Source organism: Oryx dammah, unplaced genomic scaffold (genome assembly GCF_014754425.2).
Source record: "Oryx dammah isolate SB20612 unplaced genomic scaffold, SCBI_Odam_1.1 HiC_scaffold_4, whole genome shotgun sequence".
NCBI classification, from domain to species: Eukaryota; Metazoa; Chordata; class Mammalia; order Artiodactyla; family Bovidae; genus Oryx; species Oryx dammah.
The window spans coordinates 60,524,248-60,550,389 of NW_024070188.1; the positions used below are offsets into that span (position 1 = coordinate 60,524,248).

At 36.3% G+C, this 26,142-nt stretch overlaps 1 protein-coding gene and 1 non-coding gene across 9 annotated transcripts in view; one reads left to right on the plus strand and one right to left on the minus strand.

The window, feature by feature from the left end:
• Positions 1 to 26,142, minus strand: part of AHI1 (Abelson helper integration site 1) — a 214,198-nt gene that overhangs the window by 69,877 nt on the left and 118,179 nt on the right. For 7 of the 8 annotated variants that reach the window (XR_005720912.1, XM_040239286.1, XM_040239287.1 and 4 more), the window contains one exon: positions 6,334 to 6,389. Coding sequence is in view for 7 of the 8 variants with exons in the window: in XM_040239286.1 (XP_040095220.1) it covers positions 6,334 to 6,389 (56 nt within the window). In the remaining variant the exon portion in view is untranslated. Of the gene's footprint in view, positions 1 to 1,189; positions 1,619 to 6,333; positions 6,390 to 26,142 lie in introns of those variants that run through there. The other variant, XM_040239290.1, reaches the window with a different exon arrangement.
• On the plus strand, positions 21,544 to 21,615 carry TRNAC-GCA. Its single transcript has one exon. It is a non-coding gene; the product is annotated as a tRNA-Cys (tRNA).

Genomic DNA, 26,142 nt, shown 5'->3' on the forward strand with positions numbered 1-26,142 from the left:
TCACGTGTTGAGGTTTAACTGCTTACAGGCCTTCCTGGTTGCTCAGACAGTAAAGAATTTGCCTGCAGAGGAGGAGACTTGAGTTCAACCCCTGGGCTGGGAAGATTCCCTACAGAAGGGAACGGACACCCATTCTAGTATTCTTGCCTGGAGAATTCCATGGACAGAGGAGCCTGGTGGGCTACAGTCCATGGAATTGCAGAGTTGGACACGACTGAGCAACTAACACTTTGATCTCACTTCACTTTCAAATTAGACCAAGAGTTACTCAGAGACACAAAACATGTTTATACTTTTCTAGATTGCTACTTTCCCCCATACAACTCTCACAACCACCCAGCACTTGGTATTGTACTGTTCTATGGGTACTGTATACCTAATGTTTGTTGATAGTTTAGGAAATAAATTCCTATTATGCCACTGTTGTATGACAGTTCTCCAGGAATATGACACTTTCAGAATTTTAAAACTTTGTCAGGCAGAGGAATTTAGCAAAGTCAAAAGAGATTTGGGGAAAAATCTGATAAAAACAGATGTCAGTAGAGTATGCTAATGGGAAAAATCAACATAAGCTTCATAATTTACAATGTCTGGAGAAAAACATGCAGATACTTAAGAAAAATGTTATAGACAACTCACAAGTGGTCTTTAAAGAAACCTATTTTGGACTTACACTTGAATTTCAATAGAATTGCTCTGAATTGCTACTTTATTGATAAGTGAAAACAGATTCTTTTATGACTTAAGTTATAAAAGCTTACAGTTTATCAGTTCCCTCTCCACCCTGCAATTACCTTCAGGAAGAGATTGGCCATAGGCTGTATTTTATGAGCTTTATAGGGGCACATTCACTGTAGTTTACATACTATGAATTCCTGGAAAATTCTATAGATTAGAGAAAATAAAGTGCTTCTTTGGATCAAAGACATTTCACTTGAACTCATGTATTTATCTATAAACAAGCTGCCTCTGACAGTATGTTAAAATGTGAAAGACATATTTTATGTAAACATATGTATAAAGTATATTAAGCTAATATGTGATAATGCAGTATGTAGCAATCTTGTGAACCCAGAGTGAGATAAACAATGATAACAATCTAACAACAAAAGCAACTCAAAATGTTGTAGAATTAATATCATACAAACCATAATCATATAATCCAAAAGAGGCTCAGAAAAAAGTTTAATTTGTATGTATATTTATTAACAAGTGTACTGTTAAGGGCAAGCAACACTGCAAATATCCCAGATATATTTTCAGAATAGGAAAATACTCTAAAATTTACACAGTACAGTTAACCACTGATGAAAAATCATGTAATGAAAGTTTATCAATCAAACTCTTAGAAAACCTGGAGGGAGTTTAACTGCGGAATAAATGAATAGCTTGTTAAATTGGTCTTACAACAATGAAGAAAAATGAACTGACATTTAAATTTCCAATCAAGCTAGGATATTTTAATTCTTAATAATTTATGCAACACTTAGACAGATGGCAAGTGTTCTATAACTGGTATAATTCTTATGAGACAGCCTGGAGTTTGTTTCAACTCGTGGTAGATGTGCAGACTTCTACAAAAACATAAGCTGTAATTTTGTAAATGGACAAAAAATCCCTCTGTTAAAAGAAAAGCGGTTCTCATTAATGGAGGTTGTGAGATCACTGAATAAAATTTAAAAAAAGAAATAGTATTAGCATTACATGTTTGGAATGTATGAACAGAAGTTTTGGGATTCCCTGGTGGCTCAGACAGTAAAGAATCTGCCTGCAATGCATGAAACCTGGGCTTGATCCCTAGGTAGGGAAGATCACCTCCAGTATTCTTGCCTGGAGAATCTCATGGACAGAGAAGCCTGGTGGGCTACAGTCCATGGGGTTGCAAAGAGTTGGACACTACTGAGCGACTAGACTAACACGTTCACTTCTCAGTAGAAACTTTACAAAAATGATTGACTACAATAGGCCATATTGATGTTATTTGAACTTTATCTTACCTGTTTTCACTGGAAGAGATTCAAAAACAGTTTTCCTCAAATCACTAAAAATTCTTTATATGTTCAACATGGTTTACCATGTTTTAATTCCATCAGAAAATAGGAAAAGCTACGGGAACTGCTATGCATGACTACATTAAAGGGCAGGTAGGTTTTAACCATGTTTCTCGTGTAATAACTTACAATAAGAAAAGACCAAACATGTGGGTGGAAGACTTCCTTATGCTAGTTGCTATTTCTCTTTGGTTTGCAAATAAGTCCTTTATTTAAAGTAACTATGAGACTTTAAAGTAACATAGGGACTCAAGCCTATGCTGATTTAACTATTAACTAACTTTTACACCTGCCTTTCAGAGTTCGGACAATGACCTCTGATTAATCTGAGTTTGATATTATCCTTAACTTGCTATAGGCTATAAGCAGGTGCAGCAACTAGCTCTTAAAGTGGCATGATCTAATTATTTTCACATAAACTAATATTAGGGTTTCCCAGGTGGCTCGGTAGTAAAGAATCTGCCTGCCAATGCAGGAGGCTCGGGTTTGAGCTGGGATCGGGACGATCTGAAGAAGGGAATGGTAACCCACTCCAGTATTCTTGCCTGGGAAAGCCCGTGGACAGAGGAGTCTGGCAGGGCTCCAGTCCATGGGGTTGCAAAAGAGTTGGACATGACTTGGCGACTAAACAACAATAATGATCTTAATATTATGATTGTATCATGTCTTATTTGCTTTTCCTATAATAGTAACATACCTGAGTGAATACCATTCAGGCCAAAAATCAGTGAAAAGAAAGCCACATGTTTATGCATCAAATCTGAGCTAAGATATTCGGTATAAAGAAAATACAAGAAAATCTGTAGTATGCGAACAGGCAAAACAGTCTACCTATACAAAGGGATAACTATCATACTGATATTTACTGTCTCTCCCAAGCTACTAAATGACAGAAGGCATCTTAAGATGATCAGTTTCCAAGTGTTTTGAAGGGAAAAGAACTAAAACCCCTGGCAAGCTGTCTTGTGCAAAGACAAATGAGAGATATTTTAAAATATGCAGATTGAGGTAATATAACTTTCAATTTATATTTCTTGAAAAAAATAACTTGAAAATATACTCCTGGATATGAAAAGGTGTAGAACTCTGAATGCAAAAAAAAAAAAAAAAAGTAGTGATTATAGTCAGTGAAGAAGAGAGGTTTGATTCTTCTTGGTGGACAAGGTCATGCCATTAGGGGACATTCTGTTTTACTTTGTATCGAAGACACCAAGACACCTCCAAACACAGATACGGTATTATACGTGTCAAAAAGAAAAAAAAAATCTAAGTAAATTAAAATTCATGTCATAAGTGGAAAAAGGAAGTGAGTAAATTGAGTGAGAAAGAATACAGAACCAAGGGACAAAAGGGGTTTTATTCTTAAGCTAATCTATGGCTGGATGGCATCACGGACTCGATGGACGTGAGTCTGAGTGAACTCAGGGAGATGGTGATGAACAGGGAGGCCTGGCGGGCTGCGATTCATGGGGTCGCAAAGAGTCGGACACGACTGAGCGGCTGAACTGAACTAACTGAACTGAACCTGTATCCACTTAATATAGGTGCATCCTACTTGTAGTGCATCCCACTATAAGGCTACAGGGTCAACCTGGTTACAGGTTCTCTGTAACCATATATTTACAGAAAGGTTCATTCCAACTTGAAACATTAAGAAACACATTTTTCTCCTTCAAGGAGGCCTGAGAAAGTCTTGTTTCCTTCCCCTGCTGAACAGTCATACCTAGCATCTAGCACCCCTTTAGACCCCAGCCATTTCATGGTAGTACTTGGATGAAGAGAAAACATAGAAAGGTTGGCTAGAAACTGGTGGTTAGGTATGAGACCAAGGGTCAGTCAGAGGCTCAGCCACTCTGAAATCCTAGCCCACCCTTTACTTTTTTCCCCAGGCACAAGGAGTCTCTCTCCTTTTCAGCCAGTACTGGCTGAAAAGTTTGAACTTATATGTATCACATTTTGTTAAATTTTCAGATAGACTTTTTCTTATTTCTTTTATCTCGAAATATTTTCTTCTCTTAAACTCTTTAGGGAAAATAAGGGCACACTGATACAAAGGATGGAAATTAGGTAAAATTATATTTCTATGAAAATTAGACTTTACCTACCCTGGGGCCCAGAAGAGACTGGGTAATGAACAGAGTTGTGATTCTGTTTAGCAGTTATGGAGAAAGGGCCAAGGGTAACTTTGGTAAGGCAGCAAGCTGTGGAACTGTGGTCAAGAGGAGAAAGCTTAATTTGCCAAAGAGAGACAGAAGGAGAAGAGCTCAGAAAGAGATGTCAGAAAGGAAGACTGGCTCAAATTGAACCTGGAGAATTAATGAGTGTTTGGAGAGTGTCTGTATAAATGAAGTATTTTCAAACTTATTGACTACACAGAATACATATGTTATTAATATATTAGGAGCCACCATTTAATAATCCAACTGGGCGAACATAACCAAAGACCCACAATATCTAAACCATTATGCATTCGATTTTGTTCCTAACTCACTGGTGTCATTTTGAGATTAGGGCGTTTCTGCAAATGGTACTATCATTATTTCTCAGGATTTCGTGAATATTTGGTTCTATTATCATTTAATTAACATGAGAATCTGCCATCAGCCTACAGAGTGAGACAAAAACACCTTCCAGGTAGCACTTTTCTGAGTTCCAAAATGTACAAAACACCTAGAAATGTAAACACGGTGCTGCAGAACAGCCTACAGGAATAAAATAAATTTCAAAAGTATATAACCAAATGAGTAGATTATTCAAATAGCTTAAAATAATAATTTTCTATAATGGCTAGCCTTCCTTTTTTTTTTTTTTTTTTTTTTTTAGTCCATGACCCATTTTAATCTTTAAGTTCAAACAACAGACCATGTCCTAAACATGCCAGCATCATGGGAGGTACTGGCTAATTTCACAATGTTCATTCCTCATTGTTCATCCCATATAGGGTCTAGTTTTATTAAATGTTCTTCAGTTTGGTAGAATCAGCTGTGGTATCAGCACCTCTCATCCCAGACTGATGATGTATCTAGAAATATGGCTAAAACACCATTTTCTTATTCCCAATATTTTAAATGCAAAGGGCAAAAGTAGCATTATTTGATACAATGATCTGGTGACTCTAGTTCTTGCTGCCGCCATCTTTTTTTTGCCTACTGTGAGCCCTTCTCAACCCATTTCCTTGTTCCTGCTGAAGAAGGGGGTTTTGAGTACTTTGCGGCTATAGCCTTCTATTTTTAATATTAATGAATAAAATTTACATAATGTAATTGTTTTAGCATACTCACTAAAGGATAAGTGGAACACACTATGTGCATGTACTTTTCATGATTATGCTGATGATTAATTCCTCAAACACCAGTCTTTTCTGAGGTCCCACACATTAAGTTACCAAACATGCTGAATCAATTACATGGATTTATTACAAACAGACAATGGAATCAATTTGTCTGTGAGAAAAATATTGATTATCAATAAAATTCAAATACAGCTTAATACTTTCTTATTTTCTTAAAAATGGTATTTTAGTAAAGCTTTCCTCACAATAGGAAATGCTGAATTGTATGGAGTACTTGAAAGATTTATTTTATCGAAAGGATAAGAAACAATAATATGTTTAGTAAGAGATACACTCTAGTCTATTTTATATAAATCTTTGAAGTGGGAACCAGCAACTGAAGTATATTTCATACATACAAATACTATGTACAGAGATGAAAAGGGAAATTTAATTGTCTTTCTTCAATACTATCTTCTATAATTCTTTTTAATATAGTAAATAGACACCATAATTATCAAACGTCTTTTGTTGTCTGGTCATAATAGAAGAGGGGTAAAAGATTAGATTTCACTTCTATAGTAATAAAGCATAGTAATCTACAGGAGAAATGAAGCATAATGGCCTACTTTCACTATTACAAAACATTCACTCTAAAAATCATGATGCTAGTGCACAAAATAATGCTCATTTTCACAAGGGTGTAAATCAATTTGCATAAAGATAAAGATAAGTACTTTATCAAAAGTATAAAGCTTCTTAAATTAAAAACCATTCTATTCATAACACTAATATAAATAAGTACTTATAAAATTGATAGAGCATCTTACTTTCCTGTATCTTAGCAAAAATTGGTAGTTTTTCTTCATTAAGGTTAATTTTTAAAGGGATAGAACTCTTGGCAAAAGGTAGGTTACAAGAGTTTTCTACAATGACATTTTGTGTCACTACCACCAGTATCATTTCGTGCCTTCTTAACAGTTTTAGCAATGTAGAAATAGATTGCCTTACCGTTGGTGCTGTATCTGCATGGTGATTACAAGGCTTTCTTTCTATGCTCATAATCCCTGTGAAATGAAAAGATTGTGAATATTTGCTTATTATACCTAAACATTTTATTTTAAAAACATTTATGTCAGCAAGACATAACTCCTACAGCTTACAAGGAAAAAACCTCATTTGGGTGGCAGAATCCTTTAAAGTGGCATCATGAATTCTCTGGTCAGAAACAGTTGGAGAGTTTAGTTAACTAAGAGACCTGACTTAAGGAGAGCAAAGCCAATTTCCCCCCATTCAGCTGTCACACAGCAATAGCACAAGATGTGTCCTTACTGTTCTCAGCTCAAAAATTATACCATTATCTTCCTCTGCTGCACTTCTTAGATCAAAGTTTTGCTTCTGTCTTGAGGTCATCAAGTTTTCATAGAGAAATATGAAAAGTCTATGAAAAGAATCACTTTCTTATTTTCTCAAAAAGAATAAATAAATCTATTCAAATTTCCCTTTGATCATCTGACTTCCTACTATGATAGTCAGCTACTTATTCAATCACCACAGAGGTACTTGAAGAAAAAAAGTTCCCTTCATTCTCTCCTTTAAAATGACAATATAGACTGCTAACCTTGAGAAAAATCATTTTATCATGCATAGGTTTATCTTTTTGTTCCCACTGTCCTCTACTACCTTCCTTTGTAATAAACATCTTCTAAGGATGTAACATACTGCATCTCATCTGTAAAGATACTGGTTCAAAGTCAAGGTCAAGTTTAAAATGAACACAGGTGTGGTTCTCATTTACTTTTCAATTTCTGTCAGTCAGCAAACCAACATGAGAGGAATTTAATAGTTTATTTATATAATGCTAAAAGCTGTCATGCAGAGCCGCTTAGAAGTGAGAATTGCAAGGTACTGTCAATAGCAAATAGCACAATTCCTAGCTGAAACAAAACACTAGATACTCTCATCTGTAGGCCTTCAACTCATTTTTCTTAAAGGACAATAAATAAGTGAGATGAACACAAAGAAATAGCTTTTGATCACTTTTGCAAGAGTATGTTCAAAATGAAAAAAGTGATTTAAACATGATTTAAAAAATAATTTGTTTCATTTAAAAAATATTTTTAATACCTACTGTTAGCCAGTGAAGTATAAACTATTATACTCTATTCACTCAACTAATACTTGTTACAGTTTTAAGTGGCTATTTGGAACTCAGTGATAAAAGATAAATTATAACAGGGAGCTCAGCTCAGTGCTCTGTGATGACCTAGAGGGGTAGAATGGGAGGGTGGGAGCGAGGGGATATATGTACACATGTGGCTGATTCAAGATGTTGTACAGCAGAAACTAACATGATATTTAAAGCAATTATGTTCCGATTTTTAAAAAACCATATAAAAAATAAAAAAGATAAGATTATAAAGGATAAATTATGATTTCTGACCTTAAGAGTCTAGTAAAACAGGTGTCCTTCTTTGAAGAAACACTAGATAGCAAATTAACAGCTCTCTCTTAAATGTATTAATAATTGTGTCTTTAAAGTAATTTTGATGGAAAGACATTTTTATTTATAGATAACACTGGCCTTGAATAAACAATTTAAAAACCCAAGTGAAACATATTTGAAAATATTCAAATAATGCTGACTCTTACTGTAGACTTTAATGACACTGAAGTATACAGAACTAATGGTGAAATCCTCATCTCTCCAGCCCCCACATTCTCACAATCCTCTCTAGCTGCAACCACTAAGAACAGTCTGGCACGACACTCTGGCTTTTAAATGAGAGTGGTCATACCACAGGGTTCAGGAATTAGCAACATCTTACATATGTGTTCTCACTACTATAATCTGACTGCCATAAAACGGGCCTTGGCTGATTACTGATTTTAAACTTCTTATCCAATTAGAAAGTAATTTCAAAGTGATGGAAAAAATAAAAAAACTAAAACCCCCTAAAATCTACATCCTTAGCTTATGAAAGTACAAAGAAAAAAATGCATATTTTACAGTTTCAACTTCAGGACAAGAATGTGTTGAAAACTAGAATTTTAAAATGGATTATCTATAGACATAAGCTTAGTTTTCAATTTAGATTGCCTACAAAAATTATATCACTTGGAAATAAATCATACATGTTTGTTCAAGCTTTCAACAGAGAATATACAGAAAGGAATAAGCTTAAAGAAAAACAATCCCAAATAGTTTGCTATTTTAAGTAAATTTTACCTAAAATATCTATATTTATATTTTATTTCACTTTCATCTGGTCATACATTCCAGATGTTTCTGTGAAAGTATTTCTTGGATGGAATCAACATTTAAATTAGCAGACCTTGCATAATGTAGATTGCCCTCTACAATGTGACTGGGCTTCATCAAGCCAGCTGAAGGCCTGAAGAAAAAGACTAACTACTTTCACTAGGGTGTGTCTAAGCATGTCTTTGTTATAATTAATCTTTTTGGGGACTTGATAAGGCCTTTAATCTGCAGAATCTTATCATTCCTCTGCTCTGGGAAACTTTATTTTATTTAATTCTTTACCTCATTTTATTTTTACCTTCTTAATTTTTATCTTTTGAAGATCATTCCACTTAATCTTCTAGGTGAGCATTTTCTTTTTCACTTTAATTAATGCTTTTAAAATCTGAAATCATGTTTAGTTCCTTTCCAGAGGCCTACAAAGACTAAGGCACAAGGAATGGCACAACCTGGACATTATCTCAGAGAATGAAGTTTATTTTCTGGGATCTTACAGCCTACAGATCAGGCAGGGGGGTGGGATGGGAGGACTGCATCCTCTTTGGTGCTGAGCAAAGACCTGTGCACAGAAAACAGGCCTCTTCTCAAGATGTGGGCAGAAAATGGGATTTCCAGAGTTCACTGAGGTCTTTCAGCCAGCAGAAGCTATAAATCCTCTGTTGCTGTTCTGTCATTAAATTGTGCCTGATTATTTGTGACCCCACGGACTGCAGCACCCCAGGCTTCCCTGTCTTTCATTATCTTCTGGAGATTGCTCAAATTCATGTCCATTGAGTTGGTGATGCCCTTGAACCATCTCATCCTCCGTTGCCCCCTTTTTCTCTGGGTAACTGGCTATTTTGTCAGTTTAATGTTGGTAGTACACCTAGGGTCTGGCAGATCCTATGGACCACAATGGTCCTCAAAGGGGGCCAAATGTACCAAGGGCTCCATCCACCTGGAGGAATGTGCTTCCAGGGCCAATTACTGGGAGATGGCTGAATCTGCCACTGATGAGACTTGAGAGGAGGCGCTTACTCCTGTGCTTCAGTAGAGCAGCAACAGTGGCACAGGTTCCCTTTCACTGTTATGCTATAGCTCAGACATCCAGCAGTACAGGTGGGACCACAGTCATGAGCCTGCAGAGAAAACTAACTCTGGTAAGGAGTTTCAGTAACTTTGATCATAGCATCCGGTCCCATCACTTCATGGCAAATAGATGGGGAAACAGTGGAAACGGGGGCTGACTTTATTTTTGGGGGGGCTCCAAAATCACTGCAGATGGTGAATGCAGCCAAGAAATTAAAAGACGTTTGGTCCTTGGAAGAAAAGTTATGACCAACCTAGACAGGATATAAAAAAGCAGAGACTTTACTTTGCCAAGAAAGGTCTGCTAGTCAAGGCCATGGTTTTTCCAGTAATCATGTATGGATGTGAAAGTTGGACTATAAAGAAAGCTGAGTGCTGAACAATTGATGCTTTTGAACCTGTGGTTTTAGAGAAGACTCTTGAGAGTCCCTTGGACTGCAAGGCGATCCAACCAGTCCATCCTAAAGGAAATCAGTACTGAATATTCCCTGGAAGGACTGATGTTGAAGCTGAAACGCTAATCTAATTCTTTGGCCACCTGATGCAAAGAACTGACTCATTTGAAAAGACCCTGATGCTGGGAAAGATTGAAGGCAGGAGGAGAAGGGGATGACAGAGGATGAGATGGTTGCATGGCATCACTGACTCAATGGACATGAGTTTGAATAAACTCTGGGAGTTGGTGATGGACAGAGAGGCCTGGCGTGCTGCAGTTCATGGGGTCACAAAGAGTTGGACACCACTGAGTGACTGAACTGAACTGAAAGTGAAAATCGCTCAGTCATGTCTGACTCTTTGCAACCCCATGGACTATACAGTCCATGGAATTCTACAGGCCAGATTACTGGAATGGGTAGCCTTTCCCTTCTCCAAGGGATCTTCCTGACCCAGGAATCGAACCAGGGTCTCCTGCATTGCAGGGGGATTCTTCACTAGCTGAGGTACCAAGGAAGCAGCAAATAACCCTACACAACTGGTGAAGGTAAAAGTCGCTTAGTCATCTGAGCAACTCTTTGCGACCCCATGGGCTGTAGCCTTCCAGGCTCCTCTGTCCGTGGAATTCTTCAGGCAAGAATACTGGAGTGGGTAGCCAAATACTAGAGTGGGTAGCCATTTCCTTGTCCAGAGGATCTTCTCAACCCAGGGGTTGAATCAAGGTCTCCTGCCTTGCAGGCAAATTCTTTACCATCCGAGCCACCAGGCAAGTCAACCAAGAGTGCCACTGATAACAATGGGAAACTTAGAGAATCCCTTAAATTAAAACCAAAACAAAACAAAACTTGACAACTATTAAGAATTTTAACAAAGTTAACTAATAAACAACAAAGATAACCCCATTTTAAAGAGAAGAAACAGCTGTTTTCAGAGAGCAAATCTGAAGATGGGGTACAAAAACAAGGAGCAGCAGTACAATTGCTGAAACCCAGGTATTTAAGTCACACACCCTCCAGATCCATTTGTGTGTTTGTCTAGACCCTGTGGTCAGGATCTGATTTAATTCATTTTTCTATCCATTAGGCCTGGTCCAACTGCTTGAAACACAGAAGGTCCTCAAGAGTTAACTTAAATGTTAACCGAATGAATTAAGCTATGCCACCGGCTTAAAATTCTACAATGCAGTGTTAACTGTGTACATTAGTCATCATCAGAATGTTTGAATTGATGTTCTAGAACTCTTTTTAAAAAGGTTAATTAACTACTTCCTTACCTACTAAAACTGAAAAGTATCACTTAAAATTTTTCCTGATTTTCCAGACATTAATATACCCTAGAAAGATAATAAAGAAATTTTATGCTTCTAGAGATGCTTTAGGTATTTTACTTTGTGGAAAATCAGGACATGACATTTCACACCAGTCGTACTTGACTGATTCCAATAGCAGAATTATATATTCTTGAGTTTCCTTAGACTCTATCAACCTTCTAGTCAGGACCATGATCAAAGGAAAGAAGGAAAAATATGACTGGATTTATTGCAAAAACAAAGCAGGCAGGAATAAACATCAAATTCTAAAGTCAGAACATATTTCCAGCAATCTTATGTATCATCACCAAATGATTATGGGCAACCCATCAAGCACAAGACACCACACTGAGGACAGGAGAACCTCTCCTTCCCTTCTATGAAGTCTTCTAAAGAGTTGTTTTTTTTTTGCTAGAACTATCATCCTAACTGAATTATGGAAATTGCCATTAAACTCTACGTAGGGCAGAGGGAGAATTATGCTTTGATTATCTATGGCTAGGAGAAAATGAAATACAATTTATTATATTCCAGTAAAATACACCAGTTTAAAAAGGCAAAGATCTTTCTTGCCAAATATAAAGATGTCCATATGAAAACTGCAGGCCCTTCTCAAGAAGTGGAAAAGAAGTAAAACTGTTACTCAGATGATACAATTCATACCCAAAAAGTCCAAAAGAACCAATGCTAAAACAGAGCCAGTAACAGAACTAATAAAGCGGAAAGTCAGCACGGTATACAATTTAATATACAAAATCAATACTCTTTATATATTCAAACAACCAATTAGAAGATACAATGAAAAAGAATATCCCATTTACAAGATTATCATAACAGAGAAAACATCAGAATAAATGCCAAAAAAGTGAAAGTGGAGTCGCTCAGTCATGTCCAACTCTTTGCGACCCCGTGGACTGTAGCCCACCAGGCTTCTCCGTCCATGGGATTCTCCAGGCAAGAATACTGGAGTGGGGTGCCATTTCCTTCTCCAGAGAAAATAGTACGAAGAAAATGTTAGAGGAGTTCTAAAATACATAAATGTAGTCTTAAATGGAAAGACATCCCTTGTTCTAAGACAATGTAACAGCACATGAATTTAAGGTGATTTCAGTAAAAAAGTTTTTACCCTAGCACTAGACAAGCTGATTCTAAAATTCACGCAGAATAGGGAATTCCCTGATGGTCCAGTGGTTAGGGCTCTGCACTTCCACGGCAGGGGACACAGATTTGATCCCTGGCCAGGAACTAAGATCCTGCATGCAGAGGTGTGAGGCCAAGATGAATAAATAAAATAAAAATATAGAAGAACACACAAGAATAGCTAGAAAAATCTGGGGGTGGGGAGAGCAATGATTGAAAAAAAAAATACTATCAATATATATTATAAAAAGCCTCCGTAATTAAAGCAATGTGGGGAAGACACATGAATAGACACATAGACTATCAGGATATACTAAAATATTCAGAAAAAGATGCAAGCCTAAATACAGCAGCACAATAGTAGGACAATCTGACATTAATGCCACCTGACATGATGTAAGAAGGCATGTCACTCACCATATTCTTGTCAAAAAAGGTATCGCCTGGACTTAATCAAGACAAAATCAAAATGGTGGACATTCTACAGGATAACTGGCTCAGGTAGATTCTTTGAAAAGTTAAAATGAAAAACAAAGAAACAAAAAGAAGTTCTAGATGAACTGAGATTAAATAAGACTATAATGAAATAATGACCAATGTAAGTGCTAATCTGGACTAGATGTTATATGAAATAGGTAAGTAAATTTTAAAAATTACTTAAGACATCTTAGGCATAATTAGGAAAATCTGAATATGAACTGCTTATTAAATGATATTATTTTCCTAGATGTGATGATGAAACTGCTGCTAAATCATGTCAGTTGTATCCGACTCTGTGTGACCCCATAGACGGCAGCCCACCAGTCCCTGGGATTCTCCAGGCAAGAATACTGGAGTGGGTTGCTATTTCCTTTTCCAGTGTATGACAGTGAAAAGTGAAAGTGAAGTCGCTCAGTTGTGTCTGACTCATAGCGACCCCATGGACTGCAGCCTACCAGGCTCCTCTGTCCATGGGGTTTCCCAGGCAAGAGTACTGGAGTGGGCTGCCATTGCCTTCTCCAGATGATGAAACTATGGTTATTTAAAATAATACCCTTCTTTTTGGCAGATATATGAATGAGGTTTTAAAACAGAAGATGCAAATCAAGTTTCATTTTACCTATTTTTTTCCACCTTTCTGTGGTTTTAAAATATTTCAAAATGAAGTTTGAGAAAGGACTGTAGGCTCTTAATAGACTTTAGGTAGGCAAGCAAGTTTTCAATGGTTTTGAAAATTATAAAATATTCCATATAAGCAGAGTAAACAGGCTTAAAATTTTTACTGAAAAAACTTCTTGGAATTATTTAAAACAAAGAGCCAACAAAAGAACAAAACACTCACTCTGGATTGATTACAATACCTTCCTAAAAATGAGAGAAAACTTCAGAATTAATGTGTGAATGTACTATATTTTACATGTTGATAGCTCCACTCAATAAATCTACTATGTTTATTAAAAATAATAACTTTCTGGGAAAATCACTGTCCCATTCAGAGATATGAGTTTCTTATAATTCTCTACTATTAGATTTTGTTCCTTTACAATAAGGAAAAAAATACATTCTAAAGGACAATTTATTAGTATAATACATTCTGACTCTGGAGCTATTCTGTAATTCAGAGAAAGACTGGCTCTTGCAATGATCAGATATGTGATATATCTGATAACCGGGCAAGTTATTTATCCACTCTATGCCTCCATTTCCTCGTTCAGTACACGGGAAGTTCACTGGCTGATGGGAGGATTCAACTAGCTAATTAATATAAAACATACTTCAAACTGTACCTGGCATACTGAACACTAAACATAATTGTATATATTCAGGATGATTATTTCGAGTTTAATGTTTAAAATATCCAAGCCAGAAGGAGATCAACCTGGCAGAGTAGAAGGATGCTGAGTTCACCTCTGCCAATGAACACCTCAAAAAAACATCTACACGTGGAGTATTCTCATTGAAAGAAAACCAGAGACTGGGGGAAAGCCTCATCTACACCCAAGCCTGTAAAGAAAGATCACACAGATTCGCAGAGGAAGGGAGGAGAAGCAGTCAGGTTGGAACCTGTGCCCCAAGGAGGGGACACAGGAGAGGAGGGGGATGTCAGTGACTCAAAGATCCTCCCTGGGAAGTAAGAGGTTTGAACCATGTATTGGGCACCCTACCTCTAGGTTCAAAATCAGGAAGATGAATCCCCTTAGCGGGGTTTGAAAACCAGTGGGACTCACAGGAGGACTGTAAGAAATTGAGGCTTCACTCAAGAAGAGTATGCGCATGTGTGTTTACTCCCTGAAAAAGACAGAGGAACCGACTGAAACCGCCCAGGGCTCACAACTGCCTCAGCGCTTGACCCAGCCCACCCCAGATGCCTGCTCCAGCCCCTTTTGTCTGGTGCAGCTTTCAGAGGTGCTCATGTTGAGGACCATGGTCTCTTGGGCAGGAGGGAGCTGGCCTGGACCCGACGCACACATGAACAGGTGCGGGCGACCGCGGCTGACACTCGTGACGCAGCAGATCAGGCGTGGTCTGGAGCTCTGACTGGTGCCTCGTGGCCATCCCGGTGTGTGCCCGAGCCTGGGGCAGTGGGTGTCTGCTTTGCCTCCCGTTGCTCCAGCACTGCTCTTTTCCAGGGAGAAGGTGCCATTGCCAGTAGTGGGGAGAATGTACTTGAAATAGAATAAGCTCAGATCTGCCCCTTAGGGCTTCTGTTCCATAACCTTGGGACCCATCCCCACTCTTGATATGGTGGTGATGCCCACTGAGCAAAGGAGAAGCCCATGCTCACATATGACTCTAGCTCTAGCCCCTGCATTTCTGGCCCCAGTTCCCACCAAGGTGACAGATGCTACTATACCCTAGGGCAGAGCACAACCCTTGCTCCTTTCAGATCCAAGTCTAACATCAAAGCCAGTGGGCACAAACACAGTACACAGGATGCTCGCATCCAAGAACACCTCTTCAAGACTTCAAGGCTGTAATGGTTAACTGTTTCACATAATTTCATACAGACATAGAAAGTTAAGCAAAATAGGACAGACGTTTTTATTTCAAATGAATGAACAAGATAAAAAAAAAAAAAAACTGAAAGAACAACTAATGAAACAGATAATTTACCAGAAAAAGAGTTCAAATTATTAGTAATAAGAATACTAACTGAAATTGGGAAAGAATAGATGAACAAGTGAGAATTTTAACAAAGAACTAGAAATCATAAAAAAGAACCAGTCAGAACTAAAGAGTACCATAACTGAAATGAAAAACATACTAGAAAGAATTAACGGCAGACAAGGTAATATAGAAGAATGCATAAATGATCTGAAAGCTAGAACAATGCAAATCATCCGATCAGAATAGCAAAAAGAAAAACAAAATTCAACAACCATTCATGATAAAAACTCTCATCAAAATTTGTGTGTGTGTGTGTGGTCAGTTGGTCAGTCATGTCTGACTCTGCAACCCCGTGGACTGTAGCCCACCAGGCTTCTCTGTCCATGGCATTTTTCAGGCAAGAATATTGGAGTTGGTTGCCATTTCCTACTCCAAGGGATCTTTCCAGATGCAGGGACTGAACTTGCATCTCTTGTGTCTGCTGCATTGGCAGATGGATTCTTACCACTGTGCCACATGGGAGGGAACATATTCCAACATAATAAAGGCCATTTATGATAAACCTACAGCTAACATTATACTCAATGGTGATGAGCTAAAAGCTTTCCCTCTAAAATCAGAAACAAGACAAGGATGCCCACTCTTACTACTTCTATTTATCATTGTATTGGAAGTCTTAGGTACAGCAATCAAACAAAAAAGAAAAAAGAAAAGAAAAGAAAAGAAATAAAAGGCATCCAAATTGGAAGGGAAGAAGTAAAACTGTCACCATTTGTATATGACATGATTTTATAAACAGAAAATCCTAAAGTCTCCACCCAAAACTATTAGAACTAATAAATGAATTCAGTAAAGTTGCAGGATATAAGATTAACATACAGAAATCTGTTGATTTTCGATACTGTAATAATCAACTGAAGAATTGATGCTTTCAAACTGTGGTGCTAGAGAAGACTCTTGAGATTCCCTTGGAAAGCAAGATCAAACCAGTTACTCTTAAAGGAAATCAACCCTGAATACTCTTTGGAAGGACTGATGCTGAAGCTGAAGCTCCAATGCTTTGGCCACCTGATGCGAACAGCTGACATACTGGAAAAGACCCTCATGGGAAAGATTGAAGGCAGAAGGAGAAGAAGGTGACAGAAGATGAGATGGTTGGATGGCATCACCAATTCAAGGACATGAACTTGGGCAAACTCCAGGAGATGGTGAGGGACAGGGATGCCTGGTGTGCTGCAGTCCATGAGGTCGTGAAGAGCTGGACATGACTTGGTGACTAAACAACAACAACAACGATGAACTATCAGAAAGAGAAAGTAAGAAAATAATGACATTTAAAACTGCATCACAATGAATGAAATACCTAGGAATAAACTTAACCAAGGAAGTAAAAGATCTACACTATAAACTATAAAGCACTGATAAAGAAAACTCAAGATGATACAAAGAAATGGAAAGATACTATGGATGGACTGGAAGAACTAATAATACTATTAAAATGTCCATATTGCTAAAAGCAACCTACAGATTTAAAGCAATCCCCATCAAAATATCCATGACACAGAACTAGAAAAGATAATCCTAAAATTTAGATGGAAATACAAAAGATCCTGAACAGCCAAAGTAATCTTTATAAAGTTAGAGGTATCATACACCCTGATTTCAGACTATACTACAAAGCTGCAATAATCAAAACAGCATGGTACTAGTGCAAAAAGACACATAGATCAATGGAACAGAATAGAGAGCCCAGAAGAAACCCCATACACTTATGATCAATTGACCTACAACAGACAGGTCTGTCAAAGGAGGCAAGAATAAACAATGGAGAAAAGACAGACTCTTCAATGAGTGACACTGGGGTAACTGGAAAGCTAAATGTAAAAAAATATGAAGTTAGAACATTTCTTCACACCAGATAGAAAAAAAAGCTCAAAATAGATGAAAGACCTAAATTAAAGACTGGAAATCATAAAACTCCAGGAAGAAAACATAGGTAGAACACTCTTTGACATTAATTGAAGCAAATTTTTTTCCCCATCTTCTCCTAAGGAAAAGGATGCAAAAGCAAAAATAAATAGATGGAACCTAATTAAACTTAAAGGTTTTACATAGCCAAGAAAACCACTGACAAAATGAGAAGATTATCTACTGAAAAAATATTTGGAAATGATATGACCAATAAATAATATACATAATAAACAGCACATATAACTCAATATCAAAAAAACAAATAACCTGATTTAAAAAGTGGGCAGGTGACCTGAATAGACAATTTCTCCAGAGAAGACATACAGACACAAGGAAAGATGCTCCATCTCACCAATCATCAGAGAAATGCAAATCAAAACTGCAATCTGATACCACCTCATACTTGTCAGAATGGCTATCATCAAAAAGACCACAAAGGACAAATGTTGGTGAGGATATGGAAAAAAGGGAACTCTAGTACATAGTTGGTGGGAACGTAAATTGGTGCAGCCACTATGGAAAACAGTATGGAGGTTTCTCGGAAAACTAAAATTAGAACTACCATATGATCCAGCAAATCCACTCTCGTATATACCTGAAAAAAACAAAAACACTAATTCAAAAAGATACACACACCCTCGTATTTACTGCAATATTATATACACTAGCCAAGGTATGGAAGCCACCCAAATACCTATCAACAGATGAATGGATAAAGAAGATGTGGTGTATGTATATGTGTGTGTGTATAATGGAATATTACCCAGCCACAAACAAGTTAGTTTCCATGGATGGATGTGGAGGATATTATGCTTAATAAATAAGGTAGTCAGAGAAACTCAAATACTGTATCATATCACCTAAATGTGGAATCTAAAATGTAAAACAAACTAGTGAATATAAAGATAGGAAACAGATTCACAGATATAGAGAACAAAATAGTGGTTATCAGTGGAGAGAGGGAAGAGAGGGGAAGGCAAGATAAGAGAGAGGATTAAGAAGAAGTATAAACTATGTGTAAAATTAATAAGTTATAAAGATATATTGTTGGAGAAGGAAATGGCAACCCACTCCAGTATTCTTGCCTGGAGAATTTCATGGACAGAGGACCCTGGTGGGCTATATAGCAAATGGGGTCACAAAGAGTCAGACACAAGGGAGTGACTACCACTCACACTCACTCAGAGACATACTGTATAGCACAGGGAAGATAGCCAATATTTTATAATGACTTTAAAGGGAATATAATCTATAAAAATATTGAATGATTACTTTGCACACTTGCAACATAACACTGTAAATCAAGTATACTTCAATTAAAAAAATTCTATATTTGCCATATATTTTCAACAGCCTTTAAATACATGTAGAACTAAGGTTTAGGGCTTCCCTTGTGGCTCAGCTGGTAAAGAATCTATCTGCAATGCAGGAGAACTGGGTTCAATTCCTGGATTAGGAAGATCCCCGAAAGGCTGCCCACTCCAGTATTCTGGCCTGGAGAATTCCATGGACTACAGTCCATGGGGTCTCAAACAGTCAGATATGGCTGAATGACTTTCACTTTCACTTTCAAGCAATATAATTAAATATTTATAGGACAAAGGTTGGCGATTCTAATAATGAGTTCTTGTTAAAACTTAATGGCTTGCCTCATAAAACCTGAGGAGAAAATACTGACTTTATCATACATTTAATTAAAAATTTTTATTATTAAAAATTTATTATAAAATATCCCTGGTGGCTCAGATGGTAAAGCGTCTGTCTACAATGCGGGAGACCCAGGTTCCATCCCTGGGTCGGGAAGATCTCCTGGAGAAAGAAATGGCAATCCACTCCAGTACTATTGCCTGGAAAATCCCATGGACAGAGGAGCCTGGTAGGCTACAGCCCATGGGGTCGCAAAGAGTCGGACATGACTGAGCGACTTCACTTCACTTCATACACATACATACATATATATGTGTGTGCATATAGATATATGTACACACATTATGTGTATGTGTATATATACATATATACAAATAAATATAAATAAAGCCTGCCCCTTCCTCTCTATCTCACTACTTGTTGGACACTCATCATTTGAATTATTGAAATAGTTTTCTAATCCAACTCCCTGATTTGTTCCGTGAACTTTCCAATGACATCCAACACTGCCAGAGAACTGCTTAACTCAAACCAGCCTGCAAAGCCATTCGGACATCCCTTCAAGTCAGAGCAAGCATTGTGCTCTCCAGGAAACACTAGGTGATTTTCTTCTCCTCACCCCACTACTGATTTAGATGCCCTCCGACATGTCTCCCTCCCTTAGTATTCCTGTGCAATCCTCTATCACAGCATTTCCATCACTATACTTAATAAAACTTGTTTTAGTTTCTTGCATCATACAGTTCATCTTCAATAAACGTGTGTTGAATGACTGAATACATGAATAGAGAAAATGAGAATTACAAAAACATCTTGCAGCAGAACTGGCTACAGATTCTCCACAGGTATAGGCATCCCATATTCCACATATTTTTCTAAATATTCATCTAAAATGGAATTTATCATAAATGTGAATTTTAAAAGTGGCTTATCCTCATTTAACATGGTAAAATGTTAATATTTATTTCATATCAGATTTTTCAGGATGCTATGGAAAGCCCTCTACATATTTTAAAGATTTCAGAAAGAGAATATTCTTTGAAAATTGCATTTTTCATTTATTATATGGAAAAACTTCTCCAAATTCAGAAACATCAACGCCTACAGCCCTTGAATCCACAATGTTTGGATATCTGTACATCACAGACAGAGGTACAGCAGCGAATATTCAAACCACAAATTAGTAGGCTTTCCTGTGTCAGTCATGGAATCAGGTAGTAAGCCACTCACCAGAAGTATGTAAACATGAATGAGCACCTAAGACACTAGGAAGTAGGGTAAAAGAGGTCCATACATTCTGAGACTAGTAAATTAATGCTTGTGAAAAAGTATAAAGCAAGCAAGGAGAAGTGAGTAGCTATATGGTGAAGAATACATCAATCAGACAATGTGACTCATGTTTTCAGTCCCACCACCAACAGTGGGTATAATTCAGTCTTTCTGTGCTTCAGTTCCATCTCATACCCTCTGGGAAGATTTCCTGGCTATACCAGTCTCTAAGTGATCTGTGCTATTTATTTCCAAATATCAGTCAAAAAATTAAATTTACTGATCCAATGAATATATAAAGCTAGTATTTCTTTAACTGACTCATAAACTGATACACAAATAATTTAATTATGATAGCTAATCACTCCTCAAAATCCCACAGTTCTTATTTCTACTTAAGAACTGAACAGAATTTTTAGTATTTCACCAATTTCTGATGAAACAGACTGAAGTCTGTGCAAATCATATCTTTTGTGACATGTTCTAGATATTCAATCTGAGGACAGTCAAGTAAGTTTCTAACAAAATTGAGACAAGCACAAAACACTTCAATTCTGGTATTTAATCATTAAAATATAATCTGTCTTTAATACTGTTATTAATTATTTGAACAATGTTATGTAGTCTCTTGCAAATCACAAGTACAGCTACAAAAAGATGAAGGGTAATCATATAATTCAGTTTATTTCTTTTTTATTCAGATTTGTTGCTGCAATGAGGAATTTTTAAAAAGACATTTAACATAAAAAAAAAGCTTTCTGCACGTGCTTGTATTTTCAGTGTTTCCTTTATTGTCTTTTGAGGCAGCAAATATCCAAGCTATTGATCTCACAGTCATCCTAATGGTTCTTAGTTTCTTCAATAGTTTCTTCTAGCTTATCTCACATGGATTATTATCTGTTTGGTTCACTGATATATTCACCTAACACTTAGAACTGTGCCTGGGACAAAGTAAGTACGCACTGGGTACTTACTGAATGTATGAACGAATCTTGCATTCTCAGTTTTTGCATGTACAGGAATTAAACACCCTTCCCTGGTGGCTCAGAGGTTAAAGCGTCTGCCTGCAATGCGGGAGACCCAGGTTCGATCCCTGGGTTGGGAAGATCCCCTGGAGAAGGAAATGGCAACCCACTCCAGTACTCTTGCCTGGAGAAGCCCATGGACAGAGGAGCTTGGTGGGCTACAGTCCACGGGGTCGCAAAGAGTCAGACACGACTGAGCAACTTCACTTTCACTTATAATTGAAAAAACAAAGCACACACACAAAAGAAGAAAGTTAACATTAGAAAGGATTTAATAATGGAAAGCTATTTTCATCTACTACAGTGGTATGGTATTGAGAATATAAGAAAGAGAGAACTCATTTTCCCAGGTCTAGTCATAAAAGATACAATTTAAATTTCTGGGAGAGATAAGAAAATTTTGAACATAAGCATGACGGTGTAGAAGATGTTTTTGACCACTCAAAGCAACGAGAAGTCATTTTTAAAATATGATTATATTGTATTAATTTTTTCCCTGTTCAAAGTCCAATGAATATTAAGAAGTACATTAACTTGCCTAATTGCTATACTGTTCATTTATAACTGCCTTTAACATTAAAGTGTTTTATTTTCAAATCTTTATTAAATCTTCACTTGAAAATATACAGATTGAAAAGCCTGAGATGACATTAAGTATCAAGTCTCATAACATTACTACAAAAATAAAGGAAAAATGAAGAAAAAAGGAAAACAAAACCACCTCCGCAAAAATTCCCAAACTTTGTTAATTCTAAATTGATAAAAAAAAAACACCCCAAAACCTGCCTAGTTAGATTTAATAGCTTTGAGATGTGAAAGACTGGGATTTCTTTCAAAAGAAGGGCAAATATACACAGCACATACACACATACTGTCACTCATACACATTAATATAAAAGAAACTGGAGGGTTTTCTATGTATTAGCTCACTTATTCCCAGAATAATCCTGGGAGACACATTTGAAAGAAGTAACATAGCAATTAAGGTTATGACATGACTTGTGACATATTAGTCATATAAAAGGCCAGCAACAAAATTCAGATTCCTAACTCTAAGCTGTCATTTAGAGCAGTCTTAAATGGATAATATTGTTCTATACTGTAAAGACAACACAGAATTAATACATTTAATCAAGCCGATTCCTTTCTCTGTGTTTCCTTAGTGTTTTATGCTTATCTCCTGTTGAAATCATCTCTCCAATATCTTATAACTATTTCTTTGCCTGCTATATTCCCCAACTAGCCTGGGAGGACTTTGAGGGTAGTCTTTCATCTTCCATTTCCTTAGGACTTGGCATAGTCCCTAACACATAGTAAACTCACCATAAACACTGGCTGATAAACTATATGAATTAATTTTTGATAAAGTATAAAAAAGTTTTTATTTTTTAAACTCAGTAACAGCTTTTTTAAGAGTGCTTCTACTCTACTAAAATATAGTATTTCTGGTTTGATTTAAAAAAAAAAAGGAAAAGATGGACACTAGTCAAAAATCACCCTCAATTTTATTATATTATTATTATAATTTGAATTTTTTTCAGAGAAGAAAGTTGAAAAAAAAGTAAATTGACTGAAATTAGAGCATTAGAAAAATGTTCTTTCTACTTGTCAAACATTTACATCGCAAAAACCGCTTAAATTATTTTAAAAAAATGACCAGTCATTCCACTTAGTCAATTCTTAGTTTCCATATTTGTCATCAACTTTGCTCTCAGATGTGCAGAAAAAAAAAAAAAAAAAAAAAAAAAAAACAGTAATTCTTTACATTTTCATTCACTTTTTACTCAAGGAAAAAGCTTCCTGAAAACACATGTTTAAAATTCTGGAAAATACAAATCAACATTATCTAGATATCTCTATCATTACCAGAAGGTCTGATTCCTCAACCTAATTTCCACTGTTAGTTGACATTTTCAATAAGTGATGGATATTCATTTCCAGAAAACATTGCCAGTAAATTCTATGATATCACAGTCTCTTCACTATCCAGACCAAACTGACTAAACCACAAAATGCAAAAGCATGCAGTTAGCTACTCTATGAGAAGCCTTAGGCTATTCTGAGTACAACTTAGAAAAGTATAACCTAACTGAGTAAGAGTAAATGAAAATTTCATTTATATAACCCTCCTTCTCTGAATTTCCAGGGCTTTCAGCAGACACAACCAAAATGTTTAAAAACTAAAGTATTTCTTGTCACAGACTTAAATCACAAAACAGTTACTTTGGGAAGTAGAAATTTAAATAAAAATTATCATTTTTATGATATAAATGGTATTTCATTTTTTCCCATGATCAGGGGAACGGAAACATAAAGAGCTGCTTTCTTCATTCTAAGTAGTGCCTACTCTAAGCAAGATCACTCAATAAAAATATAACAAATTTTTCAAAGTCATAACTTTTCACAGAATAACAGAACATAAAGACTGAAATGGACAGTGTTGGGAAATATGTGAAAATGCTAATGTATAGATATATAAAGGAAAGGAATGCATATACATGATTAACATGGAGTAAAATTTATTCTACTTTAAACATGAACTAAACTATTCTTCATTGTCAGAGATATGGTCAACATTTGATATATTTATATAGTGCTGAAAAACTAAAAATAATCAGAAGATCTAGCAAATGAAGAAAGGCTTTGAAATTATAGAATACTCATTTTCTTTAAGACCAGGCACTAAGTTTATTATCACAAAAAAAAGGTACAAAAAACCTTGCAAGAACATACTCGGGAATATATCCCACAACATTTTTTGTATGCCTAACTACCTTAAAAATGGAAAAACTGTCAATTTTAGTATGAAATTATAAAAATAGTAAAATGTATCTTATGGTTGATATTAAACAGTATTAAATGTAGTCTTTCTGAAACTGTAAGAAACAGACCATAAATTAGGCCTGGTCAAAAATAATTTTGCCATTTTATAATCTGCCCTCCCACCTTGCCTGCTGCAGCCAATATAAATTTGTAATCCTTCCTCTAATCCTCACTCTGAGTAGACTGGTTACTGATACTATCAATTTTCCCTGGAGGCACAGCAGTAAAGTACAAAACATTCATGATTTCCACCATGATATGAATTATGTTCTGATAGGGAAGCTGAAACCTTCAACTTCTCCTACCTTAGGATTGTGTAATAAAAACTCCTTTTGTCTTGGAAATGTCTTAATTAGTACGCCTAGAAGTTGTACTCTAAAAAAAAATATTTATGTACTAAAAGAACATGGATTTTAACTTAAGACATTCACTAAATTTAATTGTAAGAGCATAGTGATTTCTCTTTCTAAAAGTTTAGTGGGAAGTTAAAAATCAAAAAGTTCAATGATTAAAACAGTTCTGGATATAGTCATAAAGATACTATCTATAACTCTACTGCATTGTAAGTCAAACATAGGTTGGTATTTAAAAACTTTCACTTGCAGTAAACACTTTCCTATCCTCTATTCTCAAATGACGAGTCACTAAGATGAAATAACTTGCTCCTGGAGCAAACAAAATCTTTTTTGTTTAGATTCAAACAAAATCTGAATCTAAATTCAGGTGTTTCTGACCTCTTGGCTAAGTGCTACTAGAATATGTGGTACTAATTTAAATATGAAAAATAAACTTCTGGACTCTCTATGAAGTTAATCAATACTGCTTGTTAATAACATCTATACCGTCATGATGAAATATCATGAAATCTTCAGGATGATATATTCAGGAAAGTTTTAATATTAAAAGCATTATTTGTACTTAATTTAAAATGGGTAATCTAGTCTTAATATTGTAACACCTGATTTGTCTGATGTCAGATAATAAAGATTTACATCAAAGTAGATATAGGTCTGAACTTGTGCGCAATGACAGCTACTGGCCATGTGTCGCTATTTAAATTTAAATGGAAACAAAGGAAAATTAAAAATTTAGTTTCTAAGTCACACAAAACACATTTCGAGTATTCCACATGAGACTGGAGGCTCTCGTATAGACTGTGCTGGTCTAGAATTCAGCAAAGAGGTCTGGGCAGAAGACTAACATTTGAGAATCATTGGGCGTGTGGGTTTTCTTTAGTTATGAGATTGTCAAGGAAGTGAATATATATTATATATACAGGGAATGAAAGAGGATCAGATTGCAGTGGAGCAGTCTAAGAAGACATGGAAGAGAAGAGGAAGAATAGCAAAGAAGGATGAAGAGCAGTGGCTAATAAGATAAGAGAAAGAGACCGAAAATGTGGTGGCCTGGAAACCATGTGTTAACAACCCATCAAATGTGTCAAATGCCACTGACAGGTCAAGCAAGATAAGGACAGAGAGCTGACCACTGGAATTAGCGGTGTGGACAGGTTACTGGTGAGACTGAAAAAACAGATCAGAGATTTCAACAAACTTAGAGAAGATGAAAAGTGATTCGAAACATCTGTCTGAAAACATGACCGTGGGCTGAAGGAGATATAGAATCTATTGGACAACAAAACTCAAGGGGAGTTGGGAACACTGAATCAGCATATTGGGAAGGTGGTGAAATAAAATATAACCCAAGAGAAATCATCGAAGGTTCATATGTAAAACACTTGGGCCAAACAGGATGTAGATCCCACATAAAATGAATACTGCTGA